A 22168-nucleotide genomic window follows, 5' to 3' on the forward strand; every position below is an offset into this window, starting at 1 on the left:
GAGTCAGAGCCTGGACTGCAAGGCATGCTGGGATTGATCAGCTTGCAGAGCTTCGTGGACTACAGTATCCGGCGGCCCCAGCAGCAGGGGGAGAGTTCAGTGTCAGTACTGCAGCCAATCAGCATAGAGAGAGGAGCTCACGGGGGATGGTTTGTGCTGGGATGTGGCAGGCAGCTGACAATGACATAGAAGGTAAGAAAGCTACAATGTATACATTGTGTGACTGTATTTTGCCTGCAGCATGAATGGGAGAGATCCTGTTATCAGGGATTTAATCTGCATGTCAAAGCATTGTAGATCTCATGTGTTAGTATGTTGAAGTAAAGAGAACCTACCCTCACTGTTTTCAGTATGTGGTTTGGCTTTGTTTCTAAGCACATATGAGCAGAATGATGCAGGATCAGGTGAGCTGGCAGATCTGATTTGCTTCAGCAAGCTGCATGTTTTGAGGTGCTGATGGTTGTGTATATGCACATTCAGTTTTGCTTAGCCAATGTTACCACTTCCTTGTAGTAGGACAGCTTACATACACAATCTGTTCATAGTATTTAAAATCTGTGGGCCCTCATACTGGGTACAGTACTCTACCAGTGAGCAGGGCACATGGGTGAAGCGAATGGCGGCTCACCCTGCTGCTGCTGCTGCTCAAATCCCCGGTTCAGTGGATCCCAGATGAAAAAATAACTATAACAAGTAACTTGTCTATAAAAACTTCTTTCTTCCTGTGATACAATGAGAGCAGCCATATTTTGCTTGTCATCATTGCACAGCCAAGCTGCTCTGCATCTCCAGTCTCCACCCCTCAGCCTGTGAAAACTCCACTCCTCTCTCCTCCCGTCTCCTCTCTCCTTTCCGCCCCCTTGCCTCTGAAATCTTTGGCTGGTAACGCCTACTCCTTCGGAAAAAGCCTCCTCCTCCCCAGACTGAGCTCCCATGAGCACTTGCTACATGGGACTCATAATGTCTAGGCACTGGAGCAGATGTGGGCGAGGCATGTTTAGTTTATAGGGAATTAGGGTATAAAAAAAAAAGTATGTGACTTGAGGAATGCCCTATAAACTATGTAAGGGGCACAATTATACAATGGGCTCTATTCATAAAACACTTGTGGCGTAAATAATCGTAGAGGTAAAATACCGCAGCGGTATTTTACACTTCTGGGTGGTCATTCAAAAAAATCTTGCCAGCTGCGATGCAAGAGCGGAGATCTCCCGCTGAAAGCTGGCGGTAAGCTGTCGGAAGGCATGCGGAAACACTTCAGCCGGCAGAGTCCCTCCGTGCACTGCTCTCTCTGGGAGGTCTGTCCCATTCACTTGTATGTAATCCGCAAAATCAGAGGAAGCGGTATTTCCCGTCCACATACCGCTTCCTCTAATCTTTATGAATGGCCATTTTGTTACTTTTTTCTAGATAAATCTAGAAAAGCACTGAAGAAGGCGGAAATTTCCCGATCTCCTGGTGGGGGATTGTAGATTTTCATGCGGGAACAGCTTTTATGAATGCCCACTTTGCTAAACGGACGGGAAAATCCACTGTTTTGAGCGGAAAACTTGCGGTAACCTTTTTATGAATAGAGCCCAATGAGTAAAAGCTTGCTTATCTTGGATCCACTTAAAATACTAATCCCCTTTCGAGTTGTCACAACCCAGAGGGAAAAGTAATTCAGTGTTCGGCGATCGACAGAACCCAGTATTACCCTTTCGTGCCACGCGCGATATAACATTACTGTAATTGCGGCCCCTAGTTTCGGTGCTGAATGCGGTGCGCCGGAACCAACTGCTTCGCTCATACTACATGGGTGTGGGAAAATTGCCCAGATTGGCCAATTAAATTTAGATATGTCTGTCAGGCTTTAGATGTGCTGAGTCCCACAAGCGATTGCTATTTTGGAGTGATTGTGCTCCTGTTTAAAGTATAAGAGCACTGAAAAATCACATTTCAATCACTGTTGTAAAACTTTATCGAATAGGAAAGAACGCAAATTGCAAGCACTGTACAGAGGTGTGGGAGGGCCCCAACTACTAACATTCCTTTTCTCTAATACTTCAGATCAGGTGTTTCTGTGGCTACACATGTTATGAGTGTGACGATCATGATGGCCACACTTGTTTTATGATGGGCCCCCAGACTGTGAGGGTCACCAAGGGGTGGCAAGGGAAGGTATGTGAACATTAAAGCGGCTCCATCAAAGTTTTGCCGGGTGGCCCCATGCTGTTTTCATCCTGGGAATTTGCATTATGTCAGACAATATAATAGCATTAGTAACACCATGCAATTACATAGTAATGGTACGTTCCCATCGGCACATATGGAATCCGTTGGCATAACGCGAGGCATGTTGTGTGGTATTGAACAATGTATTCCTTTACAGTTGCAGTGACGTACTTTTCCTTGACTGCATGCGGCGCATTATATCTGCAACACACGACACTTTTCTCCTCCGTTGCGATCCACTTTTTATGGCGAAGACAAAGCAACGTCTCAGTGTGAAGCTGGCCTTAAAGTAACCCAGAGACGAGCGCTGTAACAGATTTTTACTCACCCGGGGCTTCCTCCAGCCCCATAAGCATGGATGCGTCCCTCACTGCCTTCCCGCAAGTGTCCGTTAACCGGCAATCAGCTCCGGTATTCGGCTCAGTGATGTCAGCAGGAGGGCTTCTGCGCATGCGCGGACCTTTTGGGCAAGCGCAGAAGACCCCCGGCTGATGTCACTGAGTCAGACTGGGCCCAACTGAGCAGAGTACCGAAGCTGATCACAGCTTAAAGAGACACTGAAACGAAAAAAAAATTATGATATTATGATTTGTATGTGTAGTACAGCTAAGAAATAAAACATTAAGATCAGATACATCAGTCTAATTGTTTCCAGTACAGGAAGAGTTAAGAAACTCCAGTTGTTATCTCTATGCAAACAAGCCATTAACTCTCCGACTAAGTTTAGTAGTGGAGAGGGCTGTTATCTGACTTTTATTATCTCAACTGTTTTCTTCTGCTAGAGGAGAGGTCATTACTTCACAGACTGCTCTGAAAGACTCATTTTGAATGCTGAGTGTTGAGTAATCTGCACATATTAGAGAATGATGCAATGTTAGAAAAAACACTATATACCTGAAAATAAAAATATGAGAATATTTTCTTTGCTGCTAATCTTCTAGTAATTATTCATAGTACACAACCAATTCATTATATCATCTATTTTTTTTCGCTTCAGTGTCTCTTTAACGGAGGCACACGGGAGGACGGCGAGGAACGCATCCATACCTATGGGGCTGAAGGAAGCCCCGGGTGAGTAAAAATCTGTTACAGCACTCGTCTCTGGGTCACTTTAAGGCGATGAGCCTGGATTTTGTGTTTTTGTTGTATTTTATAATCATTGTGGCCAGAATTGTTGGTAAATCCAATGAGCTCTCTCCCTGTCCTGTAACCATTGTCCGCATATACAGTACATAGCTCTTAGACTGTTCTCTGTATGGGTCTCATGAATGTATATTGCAGCACCCTTATAAGGTTAGTTTGGAGCACTATCTGTCCCAAGAAAGGTATATTCTCCTAATCTTTAGGTTGATGTACAGTACACTTGCATGTTGCATTATAAAGTAGGATGCGAAAGTTTGGACAACCTTGTTAATTGTCATGATTTTCCTGTATAAATCGTTGGTTGTTATGATAAAAAATATCAGTTAAATTTATCATATAGGAGACACACACAGTGATATTTGAGAATTGAAATGAAGTTTATTGGATTTACAGGGAATGTGCAATAATTGTTTAAACAAAATTAGGCAGGTGCAAAAAAAAAAAGAAATGAAATCAATATTTAGTAGATCCTCCTTTTGCAGAAATTACAGCCTCTAAATGCTTCCTGCAGGTTCCAATGAGAGTCTGGATTCTGGGTGAAGGTATTTTGGACCATTCCTCGTTACAAAACATCTCTAGTTCATTCAGGTTTGATGGCTTCCGAGCATGGACAGCTCTCTTTAACTCACAGGAGAAAGGAAGCCTTTTCTCCAAACTTTTGCATCCCACTGTACATGTTCTAGGAGAGGAGTTAGGACACATACAAGTTCAGTGGTAACTCTGCATGGTGTATGTGACTAAGCAAAATAGTGAGACCTTTGCTTTTAACTTACTGCATTTTTAGGCATATAGGACGCACATTTTCTCCCCAAAAAATGGTGAGAAAAGGACACTGCATCTTATTTGCCAAATACAGGGATTCCCCGACTTATGAACCCCCATTGATATGAACCACCATCCTGCCGTGATGTCGGGGACTACCTGTATTGTAAGAAAGCGGTAACATGGCTCAACTAGTCCATCGGATCCAGTGGCAATCAGAGACCTCTCCTATCTCTCACTGTTCCCCTAGTGCTGGCTTCTGTTTATGGCTTAATCAGCAGAAGCCAGCACTGGGGAAACGGTGAGAGAGGAGAGAGGTCTCTGATCGCCACTGGAGCCCATGGATTAGGTGAGCTGTGTTGCCGCTGCTTTCTATTTATTCAGGGGGAGCGCAGGAGGACATGGGAAGTGGAGGGGGCACATGAGGCAGAGGAGGAGACACATGAGGACAGAAGGGGACACATGGGAGAGCAGAGGGGACACATGGAGGACAGAAGAGGACACATGGAGGACACATGAGGTACAAGGGGGATACAATAATTAGGGGAGAACATCTACAAGACGCTCCTGGACCATGGACGCGCCAGGTTTAGTATAATTTTTTTTCCTTGGTTTTTGTCTTCTAAGCCTAGGTGCGTCTTATAGTCCGGAGCATCTTATATGCCAAAATATACGGGTCTCTTTATTCCTGTGAGATCTGTTATTATTGGGAGGTTAAAGCTAATGGGAACCGATTTAGAAATAAAAAAGTCAGATACTCACCTAAGGAGAGGGAAGGCTCGGTCCTAATGAGACTTCCCTCTCCTCTCCTGGTGCCCGGTGCCGCTCAGGATCCCCCGTAGCAGTATTCGACCAGTTCGGTCAAATACTGCCACTTCCGCCACCGAAGGGAGGTTTCAGAAGTCTTCGGGAGCACTCGGGCTCCTGAAGACTGGCCGCTCCATACTACGCATGCGCGAGCGCCCTCTATGACGCACTCGCGCGTGTGCAGTATGGAGCCACCTGTCTTTGGGAGGACTCAGCTCCCGAAGACTACCGAAGTCCCCACGGCAGGGGATTTGAACGGAGGATCCTGAGGGCACCGGGAGAGGAGAGGGGAGGCTTATTAGGACTCAGAGCCTTCCCTCTCCTTAGGTGAGTATCTGACTTTTTTTTTTTAGGGGGGTAACATTAGCTTTAATGTTCCCATTTTATTCACTTTATTCCTTTGGTCATTTGATATGTTCAGGTGTCTGTATTACAAATGTAGTATTTCTTTCTGGTTTACAGATCCATATGTGTTTTATTGCAGATGTGAACGGGGACATGCAGGTGGATGACATATAGCGGTAAACACACAGCTGCTTGTGATCGGTGTTACTCTCTGCTGGGCTGAAGATGAGCGGCTGTACAATGCAGACAGAGGAGGTCATCCGCCACATTCTGGAGATCATCTACCTGATGACCGGAGAGGTGAGGACATCACCAATATCACCCGCTACACACACAACAATCTGGATCCAGCTCTGCACGACATTCGGTTATTAAAGGAGAACTCCGGGATGTATTTAAAAACAAATTTTCACCTAGTTGTACAAGTTATTGCCATCGGATTGATTGCAACCATTTGATTTAGTTGTGCTGCTGAGTAGCAGCGAGTGCAGTGATTGGCCAAATAAAGGTCATGTTCCCACTCGCGAGACCATCGTCTCCAATAGAAACATAAGTTGATGTACTTCTCCCCATATCGAAAAATCGAGAGCCTAATATAGTGTAGTATGTCAGAAACAATTGGAAATGATAAGTGAGATAGATATACTCACAAACATGAGTTTCCGCTTAGGCAACCACTGTATAGGCAGGTGAGGAGATTAGACCTGTCCTCACTCAGGATTAAGAAGTCGCTCTCTATAGATCGGAAAAAAGGGGTAGGTCACCCCTCCACCTGGGGTGGACTCAGTATCACAGTAGAACAGAGGCGCCAGCAGGATAAAAATGGATAAAACCTTTAAAATTCGCTTGGAGGAAGTAGTGGACTTACCTCCATAAAGCAGACATGAAAAACTGTCACAGTATAAATATACACATTTATTGAAAGGGTACTTTTCAATAAATGTGTATATTTTATGCTGTGACAGTTTTTCGTGTCTGCTTTATGGAGGTAAGTCCACTACTTCCTCCAAGCAAATTTTAAAGGTTTTATCCATTTTTATCCTGCTGGCGCCTCTGTTCTCCTACTGTGATACTTCTCCCCATAGGCTGAAGCAGCGCTAGGGACACAACTCGGCATGGAGCTGGGGGACATCTGAGGCCATGGTGACAGCGCAGAAAAGAGGAGGATGTACCAGTAGGACACAGGACAGCGGGAGACATGGAGGACACATAGGGGACAGCAGAGGACATGGATAAATAACTACCGCTAGGGCTTATTTTCGGGGTAGGGCTTATATTTCGAGCATGTACAAAATTTCAGCTACGGCTTATTTTCGGGGAAACATGGGATCAGAATTACCACTGCCTAATTGTAGAACATCTGTAATTTTACTGGTATTCTACTAGCCGCTAACTCCAGTGCCAAAAGTTCCCGGGCACTAATTTTACATGTACGCGATATGCCTTAGCTGAATAGAGATTTTCTGTCCATTCCTCTGATAGCGCCACCCACAGATCAGCCAGCCAGTCAAGCTCTCTTAGGCCTCCTCTGCAGTTGAGCAGCATAGCCTAGAAAGCTGAAATAAACTGCATATGTAATATGAGCCAGGTGATAACTTCTTGTTGTGTTATTCAGGAATACATGATTGTGAAGAAACCATCGCTGTATAAACACATACCTCAAGTGTTGGAGGACCTGTGCCCCAGCAGGAAGTCTGTCCTGGAGATCCCGGCCAACTCACAGGTCCATCTCAGAAGGAGGAGCAGAGATGATTCTGCTGCCCAGGACAACCATGGCCTGCATGACGATGTGGAGAAGTTTGTAGGTTCCGCTTCCCAGCTTCCTGCAGGTGGTGGCCATGTAAGAATTTTTCACCCTACTGCCTAAGTGGCTATTATTCAGTGGCACAGCTAGAGATCATGGCTAAGATCTGCCTAAGTGGCTAGTATTATATGTCCTCATCTTGGGATACGTTTTTTTCCTGCCCTGTTTTTAACCATTTTATACATTCTTTGGGACGTCACCCCCCCATGTCAGACTGTGTAGGTAAGCTCTTATACAAGATGGTAGTGGTAAAATTGGCCAATGAAAATTGGATGTGTGTATCCACCTTAATCCATCTACAACCATTCAGGACAGTCACTGCATATGTGGTCACTGCAATCCTAGGGCTACAGAGGTGATTTTAACTCCTTGAGCTTGAGTTTTAACTTTCGAGTACTGCAGATAGAGCGCACACCTAAAACGAATAACGAGCCGCTTCCACACTTTAGTGTTGTATTGGAAGAAGCCTCTGATTTTGTGTCACTTCTTTTCCCCCAGGTGCAGATCCAGTGTGACGACGTGGCCATGTATTTGTCAGTGGAGGAGTGGGAGTATTTAGAAAGTCATAAGGAAGACTACAGTGACATCACCAGGAACAATCAAGGTAAGTACATAATTATGGGCGGAGTTACTTCATCCTGTATCAGACACCATATCTGATTTCTATTTAGTGGTGTAGTGGATAGCACTCTTGCCTTGCAGCCCTGGCTATCAGGATCAAATGTGAACCAGGGCAAGGAGTTTGTATGTTCTCCCTGTGTCTGTGTGGGTTTCCTCCAGTCACTCCGGTTTCCTCCCACATCCCCAAAACATACAGATAAGTTAATTGGCCCTAAATTTGGCCCCAGACGTTCATGGACGTATGACTATGGTAGGGATTTGATTGTGAGCTCCTCTGAGGGACAGTTAGTGATATGACTATATACTCCTTCAGCGCTATATAAATACTAAATAATAATAATAACTACCACCATGTGAGCTTTGAGCAGTGAAATGTTCTCCATCAAGTTCTCAGGTATATTTTAATGCTGCCGTCTTTTGAAGCAGTTTCTTCTGAGGGCGGGGCTAAGTGCCAGAAGACGGCGTCTCAATGAATCTCATTTACTGGTTTTTGCCCTCTAAACCTACTTTAGTGTCTTATAGTCTGGATTGTCTCATAAGCCATACAATATGGTAGTCATGATAATAATAAAGCATTAATGGTCTATTGTTTACTTTGCATTCTGCAGCAAATGTATTTAATGCTCAAGAGTTGGGTGAACCAAGCTTACCTTTTCAACTTGAAGCCCAAACCGCAGACCATCCAAGAAAAGAGGCTGAAAGCTCACTTTGCCTTCAGCAAATTCCAACCTGCTTACAAGATGGAAGCCAGTCTTCACTCTGCTCAGAGAATGAACATCAGTCCCTGCTTTGCTCACAAGATGGCGCCACTCATGCCATGCCGTGCTTACCAAAAGAGCGCCACTCCCTTCCCTGCTCACCAAATGGTGGTCACATCTCACCTGGCTCTGAAGAAGGTGGTGATCCTGGTTGCTCACAATGTAAAAGTGATACAACACAAATAGCCCAAGGTGGGACTCAAAGTCCAGGAGTGAAACGAGGAACATTAAAGAAGAGTATCCATGCAAAAGAATCAAGAGGTGTGGGCAAGCAGCAAAGCTTAAGAATGGTTAAAGCATCTGAACCTCATTTGGTTGAGAATTGTCCAAACATGGAGCCTTCCAATTTTACTCCAGTACCTCCTTTGCAAACTACTAATACTGATGTAACAACACCTCTCCTTCCGGGTAAGTGAGGTTCAGCTGCTTAATTACCACATACATGTTTTCTTTTAGTTTAGGTCAAAGGTGTTGAACTCCAGTCCTAGAGGGTCATATCCATGCCAAAGTTTAGGATGGACTGAGGAAAAGAGGAATGTGCTGTACTTGATGAACCACGCCTTTTCCTGATTCAGTCACATTGATTGATTTGAGCTGTGCCAAAATGTGTGAGGACTCCGGCCCTTGAGGACTGCACTTCGACATCCCTGGCTTAGATAAAGCAGGGAAGGGTTGAGACCTATGTCTTTTTTATTGATTGCTGTCTATTACCTTTTGGAAGATTTGCGTATTTCTTCTCTTACGCTTTCTGTCCTTGTAACAAAGAAAATGTATGAGGAGTCCAGGTTTAGATGCTAACAAAATACGGTAGGTGAAAACTGAGTATAGGCAATAAAGGCAACTATTTTTTTTATAGCACCAAAAAAACCGACGCCTTTCATAGCATTACTTTCACATTGCCCGATAGATGCATAAATCAGTGCTGTTCAACTGGCGGCCCGTGGGCTGTACTTGTTTTCCTGCACTATTTTTGTGTCAGTCTCCCTCCTCTGGCAGGCCCACCTCTTGTTTGCGCTTGGCTTTCGCCCTCCAGCGCCGGGACATTGATGCTTTGCCCCCTCCAGCCGAATTATCCAGTGCTAGCCATGCCCCCTGCCCATGAAGTTGGATAGTGCTGCAATTAATCATATAGGCATTATGGAGAGAGAGGGAATGAGCAGGTACACAGCCGACAGCTGTTTCGCCCCCACAAACGGGGCGCTTCATCACGTCGACTGTGTACCTGCTTATTCCCTCTCTCTCCATGATGCCTATATAATTTATGGATCTCGCTTTTTAACTTGATTGAATAAAGTGGTGTTTATCCTGGATGTGCCCAGCTGCTGTTTTCTACTATTTTGCTTGGACGGACTTGTACTGGCTTAGGGCACTCCGGTGAGCCGTCAAATCTGGTCCTGTGCACCTTTCTCTAATGCAAGAAAGCGCTGCAATTAATAGTCCCAGTCTGGTGTCACCAATGTGGCAAGCATCTCTTGCTATGTCGGTCACAGGCAGCTGGCACTATATATACCCTGTAAATTGGGAGAAAGCCAACAAAAATGGTGTTTTTAATGCTAAATTAAAGCTATATTATTCTTCAGAGGTAAGATTCTTTACCTTCATTATTTCAGATGTTTTTATGTGCTTGTTATGTTTTCCTTGATTACATTTATCATACCCTATAAGTTGGTTTTCATAAACATTTTTATATACTGCAGAGTCCAAGAACAGACATGCAAAATGCCCTTCAGCAGGGGTAGGGAACCTTTTTGGCTGAGAGAGCCATAAACACGTCACATTTTAAAATGTAATTCCGTGAGAGCCATACAATAACTAAATACAAGGAAATGTGTGCATTTTATGCAAAACCAACACTTTAAAGGGAACCAGAGACGTCGGGGGAAAGCTGGTATACATACCTGGGGCTTCCTCCAGCCCCATACGCACGGATCGCTCCCACGCCGCCGTCCTCCACTTGCTGGATCCGCCGGCACTGGGTCCCGTCGTTGCCGCGAGTCGGCCAGTCGGCCGCCAGACGCGGCCAATTGTCCGCATCGCACGGGGCTCCCTCCATATACGTACGCATGAGGCTGCTTACTGCGCAGCCGCATGCGTACGGGTAAGGAGGGAGCCGATGTGATGCAGACAATTGGCCGCGTCCGCCGGAAGTGACAGGACCCGCTACCGCTGATACAGGAAGCGGAGGATGGCGGCGTGGGAGCGATCCAGGCTTATGGGGCTGGAAGAATCCCCAGGTATGTATAAAAGCTTGTTCTTTTTTTTATCACCGTTCCTCTCTGGTTCCCTTTAAAGTACAATAAGTGTCTGAATTCTTTTTAATAATGTTGTTGTGATATTGCTTGGTGGGGGGGGGGGGGGGACAAGTGAGGTGCTGGGTGGGCAGCAGGGTTGCCAACCTAATTTCTAGTTTTTGACGGACAAAAGGCCCAAAAAAGCAGGACACCCAAAATTTTGGACAGACAGGGGGCGGAGTTGGGGGCGGAGTCAAAAGCACACTTTTAAGTAGAGGCGGCGGCACTAAGCTCTGGGCATTATTTATTATTTGAAGTATTTAAAAGGAGCTCATCTTACCATAGTCAGTCTAATGCCCTACCATATTATTATGTATTTATATAGCACTGACATCTTCTGCAGCACTTTACAGCATACATAGTCATGTCACCAACTGTCCTCAGAGGAGCAAACAATATAATCCTACCATAATCATAGTCGAATGTCCTACCATCACCCATGCATTTACCTTAGCAGTGGTGTAAAAGGTCTGCCGGGGAAGTTTGAGCTCTGCCATAGTGTTTCCCCCAAAATACATGTAATCTGACAGCATTTCACCAAAAATACACGTAATTTGGCAGAGGTTGCTCCAAAATACAGATAATATGGCAGAGGTTCCTCCAAAATAGACGTAATCTGGCAGCAGTGAGTCCCCCAAAATACACATAATCTGGTAGCAGCCGTTTCCCCAACATACACAATCTAGCAGCAGTTCCGAACTGCGGTTATCCAATATACACATAATCTGGCAGCTGTTCACCAAAATACACTAATCTTTCAGCAGCAGTTCCCTAAAAATTCAGTTAGTCTGGCAGCAGTTCCCACAAAATAGGTGCACCTTGTATAGGTAACCAGTTCTATAGGTATCCCCAGTGGAAGTAACCAGGTCTATAGGTGGTCCCAGTATAGGTAGCCAGATCCATAGGTGTCCCCAGTATATGTAGCTATGTCTACAGGTGTCCCCAGTATATGTAGCCAGGTTTATAGGTGTCCCCAGAATAGTTAGTCAGGTCTATAGGTGTGCCCAGTATAGATAGCCAGGCCTATAGGTATCCTCAGTATAGGTAGCTAGGTCTATAGGTATCCCCAGAATAGGTAGCCAGGTCTATAGGTGTTCCCAGTATAGGTAGTCAGGACTATAGGTGTCCCCACAATAGATTGCCAGGTCTATAGGTGTCCCAGTTTAGGTAGCCAGGTCTGTAGATGTCCTCAGTATAGGTAGCTAGGTCTATAGGTGTCCTCTAGAATAGGTAGGTAGCCAGACAGGAGGGGAGGCAGCTCAGAGAAGGGGAAGCAGTGTGCACAGCGTGGGCAAGTGGGGACGTCTCCCCCCCCCCCCCCCCCCCCTTCAGGCTCCCCCCTCCAGAATTAGTTTGTCGACAGCTAGCAGTGAGCAGAGATTGAGTTACCGCTGCTTCTTCCAGCCGCAAGTGGGAAGATCTGCGCGCCACTAGTCGAGTCTACTGTAGACCCGACTAGTGGCATGCAGATCTTCCCACTAGCGGCTGGAAGAAGCGGCGGTAGGTCGATCTCTGCTCGTTGCTAGTCGCCGACGAACTAATTCTGGAGGGGGGAGCAAGGAGGGGGAGCCCAAAGGTGAGGTGGGGGGGAGACGTCCCCACTTGCCCATGCTGTGCACACTGCTCCCCTTTCTCTGAGCTGCCTCCCCTCCAGGCTCCAACGCAGGCTCAGCCGGCAATTTGGATGGACATCAGCCCAGGAAATACGGGCGTTACGGACAGTGGGTTTTTAGGTGTTTTTTTACTGAAGGGGAAACAGGTGAGGTGCTTGGTGGGCAGGCGAGATATTGCTTGGTGGGCGGGGGGTAGGGGAAAAAAGTGAGGTGCTGGGTGGGCAGGCGAGATATTGCTTGGGGGGGGGGGGGGGAACAGGTGAGGTGCTGGGTGGGCAGGCGAGATATTGCTTGGTGGGGGGGGGGGGGGGCAGGTGAGGTGCTGGGTGGGCAGGCAAAATATTGGTTGGTGGGGGGGGGAAACAGGTGAGGTGCTGGGTGGGCAGGCGAGATATTGCTTGGTGGGGGGGGGGCAGGTTAGGTGCTGGGTGGGCAGGCGAGATATTGCTTGGTGGTGGGGGGGGGCAGGTGAGGTGCTGGGTGGGCAGGCAAGATATTGGTTGGTGGGGGGGGGGGAAACAGGTGAGGTGCTGGGTGGGCAGGCGAGATATTGCTTGGTGGGGGGGCAGGTGAGGTGCTGGGTGGGCAGGCGAGATATTGCTTGGTGGGAGGGGGAGGACAGGTGAGGTGCTGGGTGGCAGGCTTTATAGTGCTAATAGCGCACACTCACAGGCCAGGCAGCTTCCAGTCAGCTTCCCCGCGGAGTTCCACAGCGCGGGCTCGGCTGACATCATCACTGGCTGCAACACTCAGGCCTCCAGTCCCTGCACGCTGAGTCACCATGGGGGCAGAGCTACAGCACGCTGTCCGCGGCGGCTGGAGGAGGTGGCGCACAGTCAGGCAATGTGAGGGGAGGTGGTGCTGATGAAGGAGGAGGCGGACATGTGAGGATGAAGGCCGGGCACGGAGGAGGCGGCGGCGGCGCACTGATTTTAAAAATAACCAGTCTCTCTGGCCGCTCTGTCACACGTTTTTTAGCAAGCCAGAGAGCCATATGCAGGGATGAAAAGAGCCATATGTGGCTCGCAAGCCATAGGTTCCCGACCCCTGCCCTACAGGCTGTATAAAGAGGTTTATCTTAGTGGTAGCCCACACGGTTTAGTACACGTCTTCATCCTCCTTCTTTGTTTACTACACTTACCATAGATTAGAATGACTCTTTGATTGTTGCTTATAAATGATTTAATGGCATAAAATCAGACCCTTGTCCTGGTAACACCACATTTCTGCTTTGAGTCAGACCTAATTTCCCCACCAGGTAACTGGTGTTGTATAAAATAAATATGGCAGCCCCCATATGCTTCTTGTGTCAGTTGTCCTTTAAAGGAAACTTGAAGTGAGAGGGATATGGAGGCTGCCATATTTATTTCCTTTTAAACAATACCAGTTGCCTGGCCTTTGCGCTTGAGATTCTTCCCCACCACATCTGACCGCACAAAATGTCAATCATATGACCCTGCGCTAGCTAGAGAGCGCCAACAGGGTCATATACATAGCACCGCCCCCATCATGCTCCTCGCCCAGTGACGTACTCCCTGCTTGACAGGAAGTACATCCCTGGGATTCCCCGGTTTCCCTGACGTATTCCCGTCATTCCCTGCATGTTCACTGCATCGCCCCTGCCACCATGTTTAGAATTCCTGCGTCGCCCATTGGCTTACATTACTTCCGCTGCTGCATCAACGCGGAAATCTGACGTTAACGCACTGTTGACTGTGCAGCAGCTTAGCGGCGGATCAGGCATTTCCACCCGACGGGACTTGACGCCAAAAGTCTGCTAGGTCCCATTGCCTTTCATTGTCATTGCGTTAACCTGCAGTAGTAACAGTGTAACACAATGCAGGTTTGCAAGGCAGGTGCAAAAGGGTCCTGAAACCTCAGTCATTACGTCTGCTTTTTGGGTAAAACAGGCAGGTAAACTACAAAATGCAGCAATTACTGACACCACTAAATGGATTTTTTTTCTTCTTTCAGCACACAGACCATTGATGAAGTATTATAAAGAAAGCAATGATTCACAGTTACATGTGGTCCAAGGAGACTATGACAAAAATGAAGATACGACCGGGACAGATACCATGGACTGGAATTCTATGACTATGTTTACATCTAGCAAAGTATCTTCTGTCGGTAAATTTAAGGCTTGTGAAAGCTACGGTGTACCTACCAGAGAGTGTTCAGACTCAATAAAGGAACATAAAAATGTGACAGTAGAAAGGAACAGTTCCACACAAAGCAGAGATGTCCAAGCTTTGCCAGATTATCAGACGTTAAATCGTGGACTCTTGCCAGGCGCTTTCCTAGACATGCCAATAAAGCAAGAACATGCTAACTGTGAATACAAAGCAGATAATTGCCACGGCATGGAGATAAGGGCCAACAGAAAAGATCTGGTGAAGGATCAGTATTTTCACCACGGCTCAGACATTTTTTCTGAGACATGTTCTAACTTTTTCAACCAGAGTTCAGGAGACAATCAAGGTTGCTCAGAAGCTAATCATCAGACACATACAGCAGAGGTCCATAGCTCTCCAGTTGAGAGTAATCATACGGTGGACATTATCCTACCCACTTATTTTGATAAACATCCGCTAACACCCCTGTTGGATGGCCAACAATCCAATGCTGAGGACAACAATGAACATAATCTGCTGGTTAGTCACTCTTTAGACCATATTTTTGAGGACAATCTTCAGAGAACATTCATAAAGGAAGAACTGATTAGCCAACCTTGCTTAATAAACAGTCAAGACGACAAGATTGCAGAGATCAATAACTGTTCTCTGCAGACTAATCTTACCTTAAGCAATCTGAATCCCCATTCGGACATATCTCTAAAAACTATTAGGAAGAGTGGGTTGACCCATCACAAGTATCCAGTGGCTGGTCATGAAACCAATTCAGTAAGTGTCCATGACCATTCCTTTGGTAGTAGTGACATTTTACATGTTTCAAACATGTTTTCAAACAAAGTAAAAAAATCTCATATAAAGCGAAAGGTGACCTATCAAGAATGCCCACAGGGTGGTTACCAAACCAAGACAGTGAAGGTAAATGATCCTCCACTGAAGGATAATCATTTATTGTACCAAAACCCAAACACCTTTTTAGGCATACCTCAAAGAACATTAATAAAAAAAGAGCTCACCTTCCAAGAGTGCTCCATGGATGGTCTTAAAGCAAAAACAACAAAGGACAATAAATCTGCTCCAATGAAGAGTTCCTTTTTAGATTATGTCGCAGACCCTCAAACATCTCAGATCAAGAGAGAACCAACTTCCCAGGAGCACCCAATGCAAGGTCAGAAAACAAAGAGGATAGAGATCCAGAACTCTACTGCAAAGAATGACCACAGCCAAAGCATATCTTGGCAAATTCCCTTAAGTAACGAACCTTCAACTCATTCCGATTACCAGTATTTTGTCCAGGAACCTGTAAGGTATAGTAAAAATGACACTTGGCAAACCACAGGAGGCGTTAAGGCCTGTGGCAAACCATTGAAGACAGTATCATGTAGTGATTGTGGGAAGGTGTTCTCCTGTAACTCCTATCTTGTAAGACACCAGAGACTTCACACTGGGGAAAAGCCCTTCACATGCTCTGAATGTGGAAAGAGCTTCTCATGGATGTCGTCCTTAGTGACGCACAAGAGGACGCACTTTGGAGAAAAACCATTTTCCTGCAAGCAGTGTGGGAAACGATTTTCAGATTATTCAGGAGTTATCAAACATCGAAGGAGCCACACTGGAGAAAAACCTTATTCTTGCCTGGTGTGTGGAGAGCGCTTTGCACAGACTTATCAACTGATCAAGCACCAAGCTGTCCATCTGGTGGAAGAGCTAGCAGAGAAGTCTTTCAATGACCATAAGTGCTAAATGAAAACGTTTTAAGTTAAGAACTGAATAGGAGGAAACTTAAACTGAGAGGAACGTGGAAGGAACTTGTTCTATCTAAAGACTCCCACGACAAGCTTAATAAGCTAGATTTATTTTCCTCTCCAGGATCCAGCGCAAGCGCAGCCTTCGGGTAAGGCAGAAATAGGCGAACCTGATTGTATCAAAAGACTCGCGCCTGCACAGTAGAGCGGATCGATCAGGTTCGGCTATTTCCGCCTTAACCCGAACAGAAAGCCGCTAGTGTGCCTGGACAGGATCGTGGTAGGTAAATATTCACCTTGCCACACTTTGGGAGACCTGTGCAATTGAACGAAGGCATGGAGGAGGACGGGGGAAGCCTCGTTAGGATCCAGAGGTTTCCCCCTCCCGAGGTAAGTATCCCCTAGAGGGGGTTTTCTCCCATACAGATTCTCTTTAAGGTGACCACACTGTTTTTTAGATTTCTTTTCAATTCCGATTTTCCCCAATTATGGAAAAATACTGAAAAATCTGAGAAAATTGCTGGGGCCCATACATCAAGAAATCTACCCTACCCCTTTGCTTTCCCTTAGAACTCAACATTTTACAAATGTTATTGTATTGTATTGTATACCGTACAGCATTACGTTTTTTTAACAATTTAAAAAAAAATCCACCACTCCCAATCGATTTGTATCGAAAAAATGGAAATTTTCTCAAAAAAAATAAAAGCTTTCATTTTTTCTGTTCACCTGACTGTTTTCATTGAATTGCCGTAAAATTGGATAATTTTATTGTATGGATCATTCTATTGTATCATGTGTGGCCACCATTAGACTTTAACCACTTGAGGACCCAACCTTTACCCCACCTTAAGGACCAGCGCTGTTTTAGCTGATCTGTGCTGGGTGGGCTGTGCAGCCCCCAGCACAGATCAGGGTGCAGGCAGAGCGACCAGATCGCCCCCCTTTTTTCCCCACTAGGGGAATGATGTGCTGGGGGGTCTGATCGCTCCTGCCTGCCTGGGCGTTGCGGGGGGGGGGGGGGGGGGGCACCTCAAAGCCCCCCTCCGCGGTGAAATTTCCCCCCTCCCTCTCATCCCTGTCCCCCCTGGCAATCTGGGCTGCACAGGACGCTATCCGTCCTGTGCAGCCAGTGACAGGCTGTCACATGGCGGCGATCCCCGGCCGCTGATTGGCCGGGGATCGCCGATCTGCTTTACGGCGCTGCTGCGCAGCAGCGCCGTACAATGTAAACAAAGCGGATTATTTCCGCTTGTGTTTACATTTAGCCTGCGAGCCGCGATCGGCGGCCCGCAGGCTATTCACGGAGCCCCCCGCCGTGAATTGACAGGAAGCAGCCGCTCGCGCGAGCGGCTGCTTCCTGATTAATTAGCCTGCAGCCGGCGACGCAGAACTGCGTCGCTGGTCCTGCAGCTGCCACTTTGCCGACGCGCGGTATGAGTGCGCGGCCGGCAAGTGGTTAAGCATATTTGGCAGGGCTCTACTTCCCACCATGCGTTCTTCTCCACCACCACATAGACTCAGTGCCTCGTCTGCTATATTTATCCCTACATTGCAATCTGCACACTATTGTTCATTATTACATCACTATTTTGTGTACCATTGTTTAATGCTGTAATGCCCCTGTGTAACATTATTTAATGTTGTAATGTCTGCATAATATGTACAGACAGACACTGGGGGAGTAGATGAGGCAGCGAGCCTCAAATTCTAACTATAACAAATAATAAGCTTGTCTAAAGAGGTGTGTTTTTAAAGGGGAACTGAAGAGAGAGGTATATGGAGGCTGCCATGTTTATTTCCTTTTAAGCAATACCAGTTGCCTGGCAGCCCTGCTGATCCTTTGCCTCTAATACGATTAGCCATAGCCCCTGAACAAGCATGCAGCAGATCAGGTGTTTCAGACTTTAAAGTCAGATCTGACAAGACTAGCTGCATGCTTGTTTCTGGTGTTATTCAGATACTACTGCAGAGAAATAGACCAGCAGGGCTGCCAGGCAACTGGTATTGATTAAAAGGAAATAAATATGGCAGCCTCCATATACATCCTACTTCAGTTACCCTTTAAAGAGAACCCGAGGTGAGTCTTACAAATGCTATTAGCACACAGAGGCTGGGACTGCATATAATGCCCAGCCTCTGTTACTATATAGTCCCCCCCCCCCAGGTCCCTTCTGGGCTCTGCTATCCCCCCCCCCAAAAAAAAAAAAAAAAAAAACAAACCGCCGTGCTAGCGACACAGTGTGTCGCTAGCAAGCTGTTTACATGTAAACTGTCACTCTCCGCCACTCCCTTGCCTCCTATATATTGCTGCTCCCTGCTGATTGGAGGGAAGGGACGCAGGCAGGGTGTATTTGAAGACTTCTAGGCTTTAAGCATGTTGGGCTTGGGGAGAGATCCAAAGGAAAGGTGACAATCATGAGAAGTTCTGGATGCAAGAGTGAGAGGCAGTGACCAAGCTAGATGACAAGAGGGTCTCGGGGGAGAAGTGAAGGTTCTGGAATGGGTGGTATCTTCTCCACTGCTTCTATGGTGTTAAATTGACTCTCTACGCTCATAATTGTTTCTTTATTCATTCTGAATTCTGCTGGTAATGTTGGGAGTACACCATGAGTTTTTATGGCAGACAGATGGCTCGATAGATAATTTCCAACAGGTCCGATCTGATTTCGATCATTTTTCTGATTGATTTTCTTAAAGTGAATGGAAATCGGTCATAAAAACGATCAAAAAATGATGAGCAAATCAATCTGCCAAAAAGACGAATTGTGTATTCCCAGCATAAGACTAAGGGCCATATGCAATTCACTTTTTCACCTGAGTTTTCTCCTAGGAGATCGTTTTTCATCTTTGATTTAAAATAACTTTCCAGAACTTTTCAACTAAAAAAGTACCAAAAAGTAGGTGAAAAAGTGATCCCAAACTTGTTTTGAGTATTTTCTTACTTTCTGGTGGCTTAAACGGCATTTTATTAACAAGCTAAAAAATATCACCTAGGAGAAAACTCAGGAGAAAAAGTGAATAGCATATGGGCCTAAGTGTTAGGAAAAGATTTATGTTAGATGAGAAGGTTAAGTTTAAGAGCCAGGAATGAGAATGTGAACAACTAAAAATTAACTACCCTGGCGTTCAATTAATTGCGGCCATGGGTGGCTTTACAAAAAAAAAAAAGTGTTAAAGTTGGTGTAGCTAGCACTAGGCTAGCTACACTTTCCCCCTAAGTCCCCCGGCACTGTCCCCCCACCCTTCGATCGCCGCCGGCAATATTTACTTGGCCGCGGTCCCGCGATGGCTGAGACTTCCGCCATAGCTTCAGGCGTTGCTATGGCGACGATCGGGCATGACGTCTGACGTCATTGCGCAGTTCTGATCGCCACCATAGCGACCCCTGGAGGCTATGGAGAGGCTGCGTTGGAGTGGGCTCCGGGGGGGGGGGATGTATTCCGCGGCGATCGGGGGGGGGGGGGATCAGAGCAGGCCGGCAGCGATCGGGGGGATGATGTAGCTAGTCAAGTGCTAGCTACACACCCCACAGAAAATTTTATTTAAAGAGACCCTACAGGGACTGAGCAATACACCGCGGCGGTAATGGCAGAGCTTGTCATTACCGCTAAGGTGGTAAAGAACAACTGAAGCGAGACGAATATTACAAAGGACATTTATAATACCAGTAACTTGAATCCATCACGCTGCTTTAATTAATTCTTACTTGTCGAGGTTAAATGGTCGTCTTAACATTCTGCGCATTTAAAAGTAAAACTGCTTCTTGAGAAAATTCAAGTATTGTTCTTGTTTATGTGAGTAGATAGTAATTCATAGTTTATTACCTAGTATGAGGAATACTCCTGTATATTCCACGTTGATCTACGAGGTGCCCTTTATTCTTTTTGGCAATGTGTGTCGTTGGATCCTCTTCACAGTCCTCTATTTACAAATTAAATTTCAGTCATTTGAAGTAATGAGCAAGAATTCCCCTGATTTACTACTGAGCCCAACTCAGGGGGCAGAAGTTGGGATCAGCACGTTTACTAAGTGGCTAATCAGCTCATCTCCAACTAAAACTTTTTTCGGGGTGTTGAGATAAACCAAGGAACACATTGTTAGCACTTGCCGCATTTTTAATTGCCTCAGTCCACATACTTTAGGTGGAAATCACTTCCTGCTTCCTGTTGCTGTTATAGGTGTCACAAGAAACAGGGAGTGTGAGGAAATATCCTTACTTACAAAACAGACAACAATAATAAATAGTGTTTTTGATCCTTCCTTGATCTGACTAAAGGTCACACATCTAATCTTTAAAATGGGCTTAAATCTGAATATTTGTCTTAAGATGCCCATATACAGTAAAATGATATAGTTCAATTATTCAACCAAACCGATCAAATAGAGATTTTTTTCGATCAATAAAAAAAAAATTGAATTTTTTTTCGATAAGCTGATCGGATGTGTTGGAAAATCAAGTTGATTGCTTTGAAAATTGTTGTATTGTAGGTTTGATAAAATAATCTAATAGATCAAAAATTAAAGGACAACTGAAGTGAGAAGAATATGGAGGCTCCCGTGTTTATTTTTTGTTAAGCAATACCAGTTGCCTGGCAGCCCTGCTGATCCTCTGCCTTTAATACTATTAGCCATAGCCCCTGAACAAGCATGCAGCAGATCAGGTGTTTCAGACTTTAAAGTCCGATCTGACAAGATTAGCTGCATGCTTGTTTCTGGTGTTCTTCAGATACTGCAGAGAAATAGACCAGCAGGGCTGCCAGGCAACTGGTATTGATTAAAAGGAAATAAATATGGCAGCCTCCGTATACCTCTTACTTCAGTTCCCCTTTAACGTCAGAAACACCTGATCTGCTACATGCTTGTTCAGGGTCTATGGATAATAGTATTAGAGGCGGAGGTTCAGCAGGGCTGCCAGGCAACTGGTATTGCTTAAAGAGACTCTAAAGTCTTATAAAAATCATGTTTTTATATTAAAAAATCTCTTTAACATGATAGCCCTAACTAAAACGCTGCATCCCCGTGGCTGAACTCTAACTAAATCCCCCCTAACCCCCCCCTGCCAAATCCACGACTTTTTTGTCATGGATTTTGCTGCCCCGGGAGGCAGAGCGTTTTAGTTAGGGTTATCATGTTAAAGAGATTTTAATATAAAAACATGATTTTTATGAGACGTCATAGTCTCTTTAAAAGGAAATAAATATGGCAGCCTCCATATCCCTCTCGCTTCAGCTGTCCTTTAAGTCACATACATACATACATCAGATTAAACCCTCCGCAGGCTGTTGCAGAGAATCTTGAGTACATCGGCCCCCAACCCTCCTCTATACCTTGGTGAGAGATTCAACAAAATGGGACATCTTGGCCGAACACTGCCTGACACAATTGGTTACCCTTTCTACAGCTTGAAGCATACCCGAAGTGACGTGACATGACGAGATAAACATATACACATGTAGTACTAGCTCTACTAAGAAATTTTCTAAAGTACCTTTGTGTTTTTCAGTAGAGCAAGAGTAAAAAAAAACCCTTGAATTGTTATCTATACAAAAGAGCATGTCGAATTCAGTCAGGTTTCCTAAAGGTCCTGTTCACAGTGGTCAGTTGCGTTGCAGAATAATTCTGCATGTCAGCTCACTACCCATGCAATTTTATGGGCCTGTTCACAGTAACGGATCACATTATTGTAACTCATATTAAAGTCTGTCCAGTCTTCATTGCAGTTCACACTCATTATAACGTGTGCGTCATGCAACTGACCATAATTAGCTGAGGGCAGTTCAGTGCGACACATGGCTGAGAAAGGAAATACACCTCACCCTTCTGCAGAAGCTGCTGAAATACCATCTATGCTGTGCTCACATGTTCAAAGCAAGCTAGATATGACAGTGCTCACGTGTACAAAGCAAGCTAGATATGACAGTGCTCACATG

The 22168-nt window shown here is 45.6% G+C and overlaps 1 protein-coding gene across 2 annotated transcripts; it reads left to right on the forward strand.

Moving 5' to 3' along the window:
- The first annotated feature begins 104 nt into the window (after positions 1-104).
- Positions 105-16961, forward strand: LOC137528161 (uncharacterized). 2 transcript variants are annotated; one of them, XM_068249426.1, is made up of 6 exons: positions 105-192; positions 5411-5571; positions 6887-7111; positions 7574-7679; positions 8305-8862; positions 14333-16961. In XM_068249426.1, the coding sequence occupies exons 2-6, from the start codon at positions 5497-5499 to the stop codon at positions 16231-16233; spliced, it is 2865 nt and encodes a 954-aa protein (XP_068105527.1). In that variant the 5' UTR covers positions 105-192; positions 5411-5496; the 3' UTR covers positions 16234-16961. The 2 variants fall into 2 exon arrangements, with proteins under 2 accessions (XP_068105527.1, XP_068105528.1); XM_068249427.1 differs by lacking the exon at positions 105-192 and adding an exon at positions 3210-3285.
- The last annotated feature ends 5207 nt before the right edge of the window (positions 16962-22168 follow it).

The sequence above is a fragment of the Hyperolius riggenbachi genome, chromosome 8 (assembly GCF_040937935.1).
Source record: "Hyperolius riggenbachi isolate aHypRig1 chromosome 8, aHypRig1.pri, whole genome shotgun sequence".
In the NCBI taxonomy this organism is placed as follows: Eukaryota; Metazoa; Chordata; class Amphibia; order Anura; family Hyperoliidae; genus Hyperolius; species Hyperolius riggenbachi.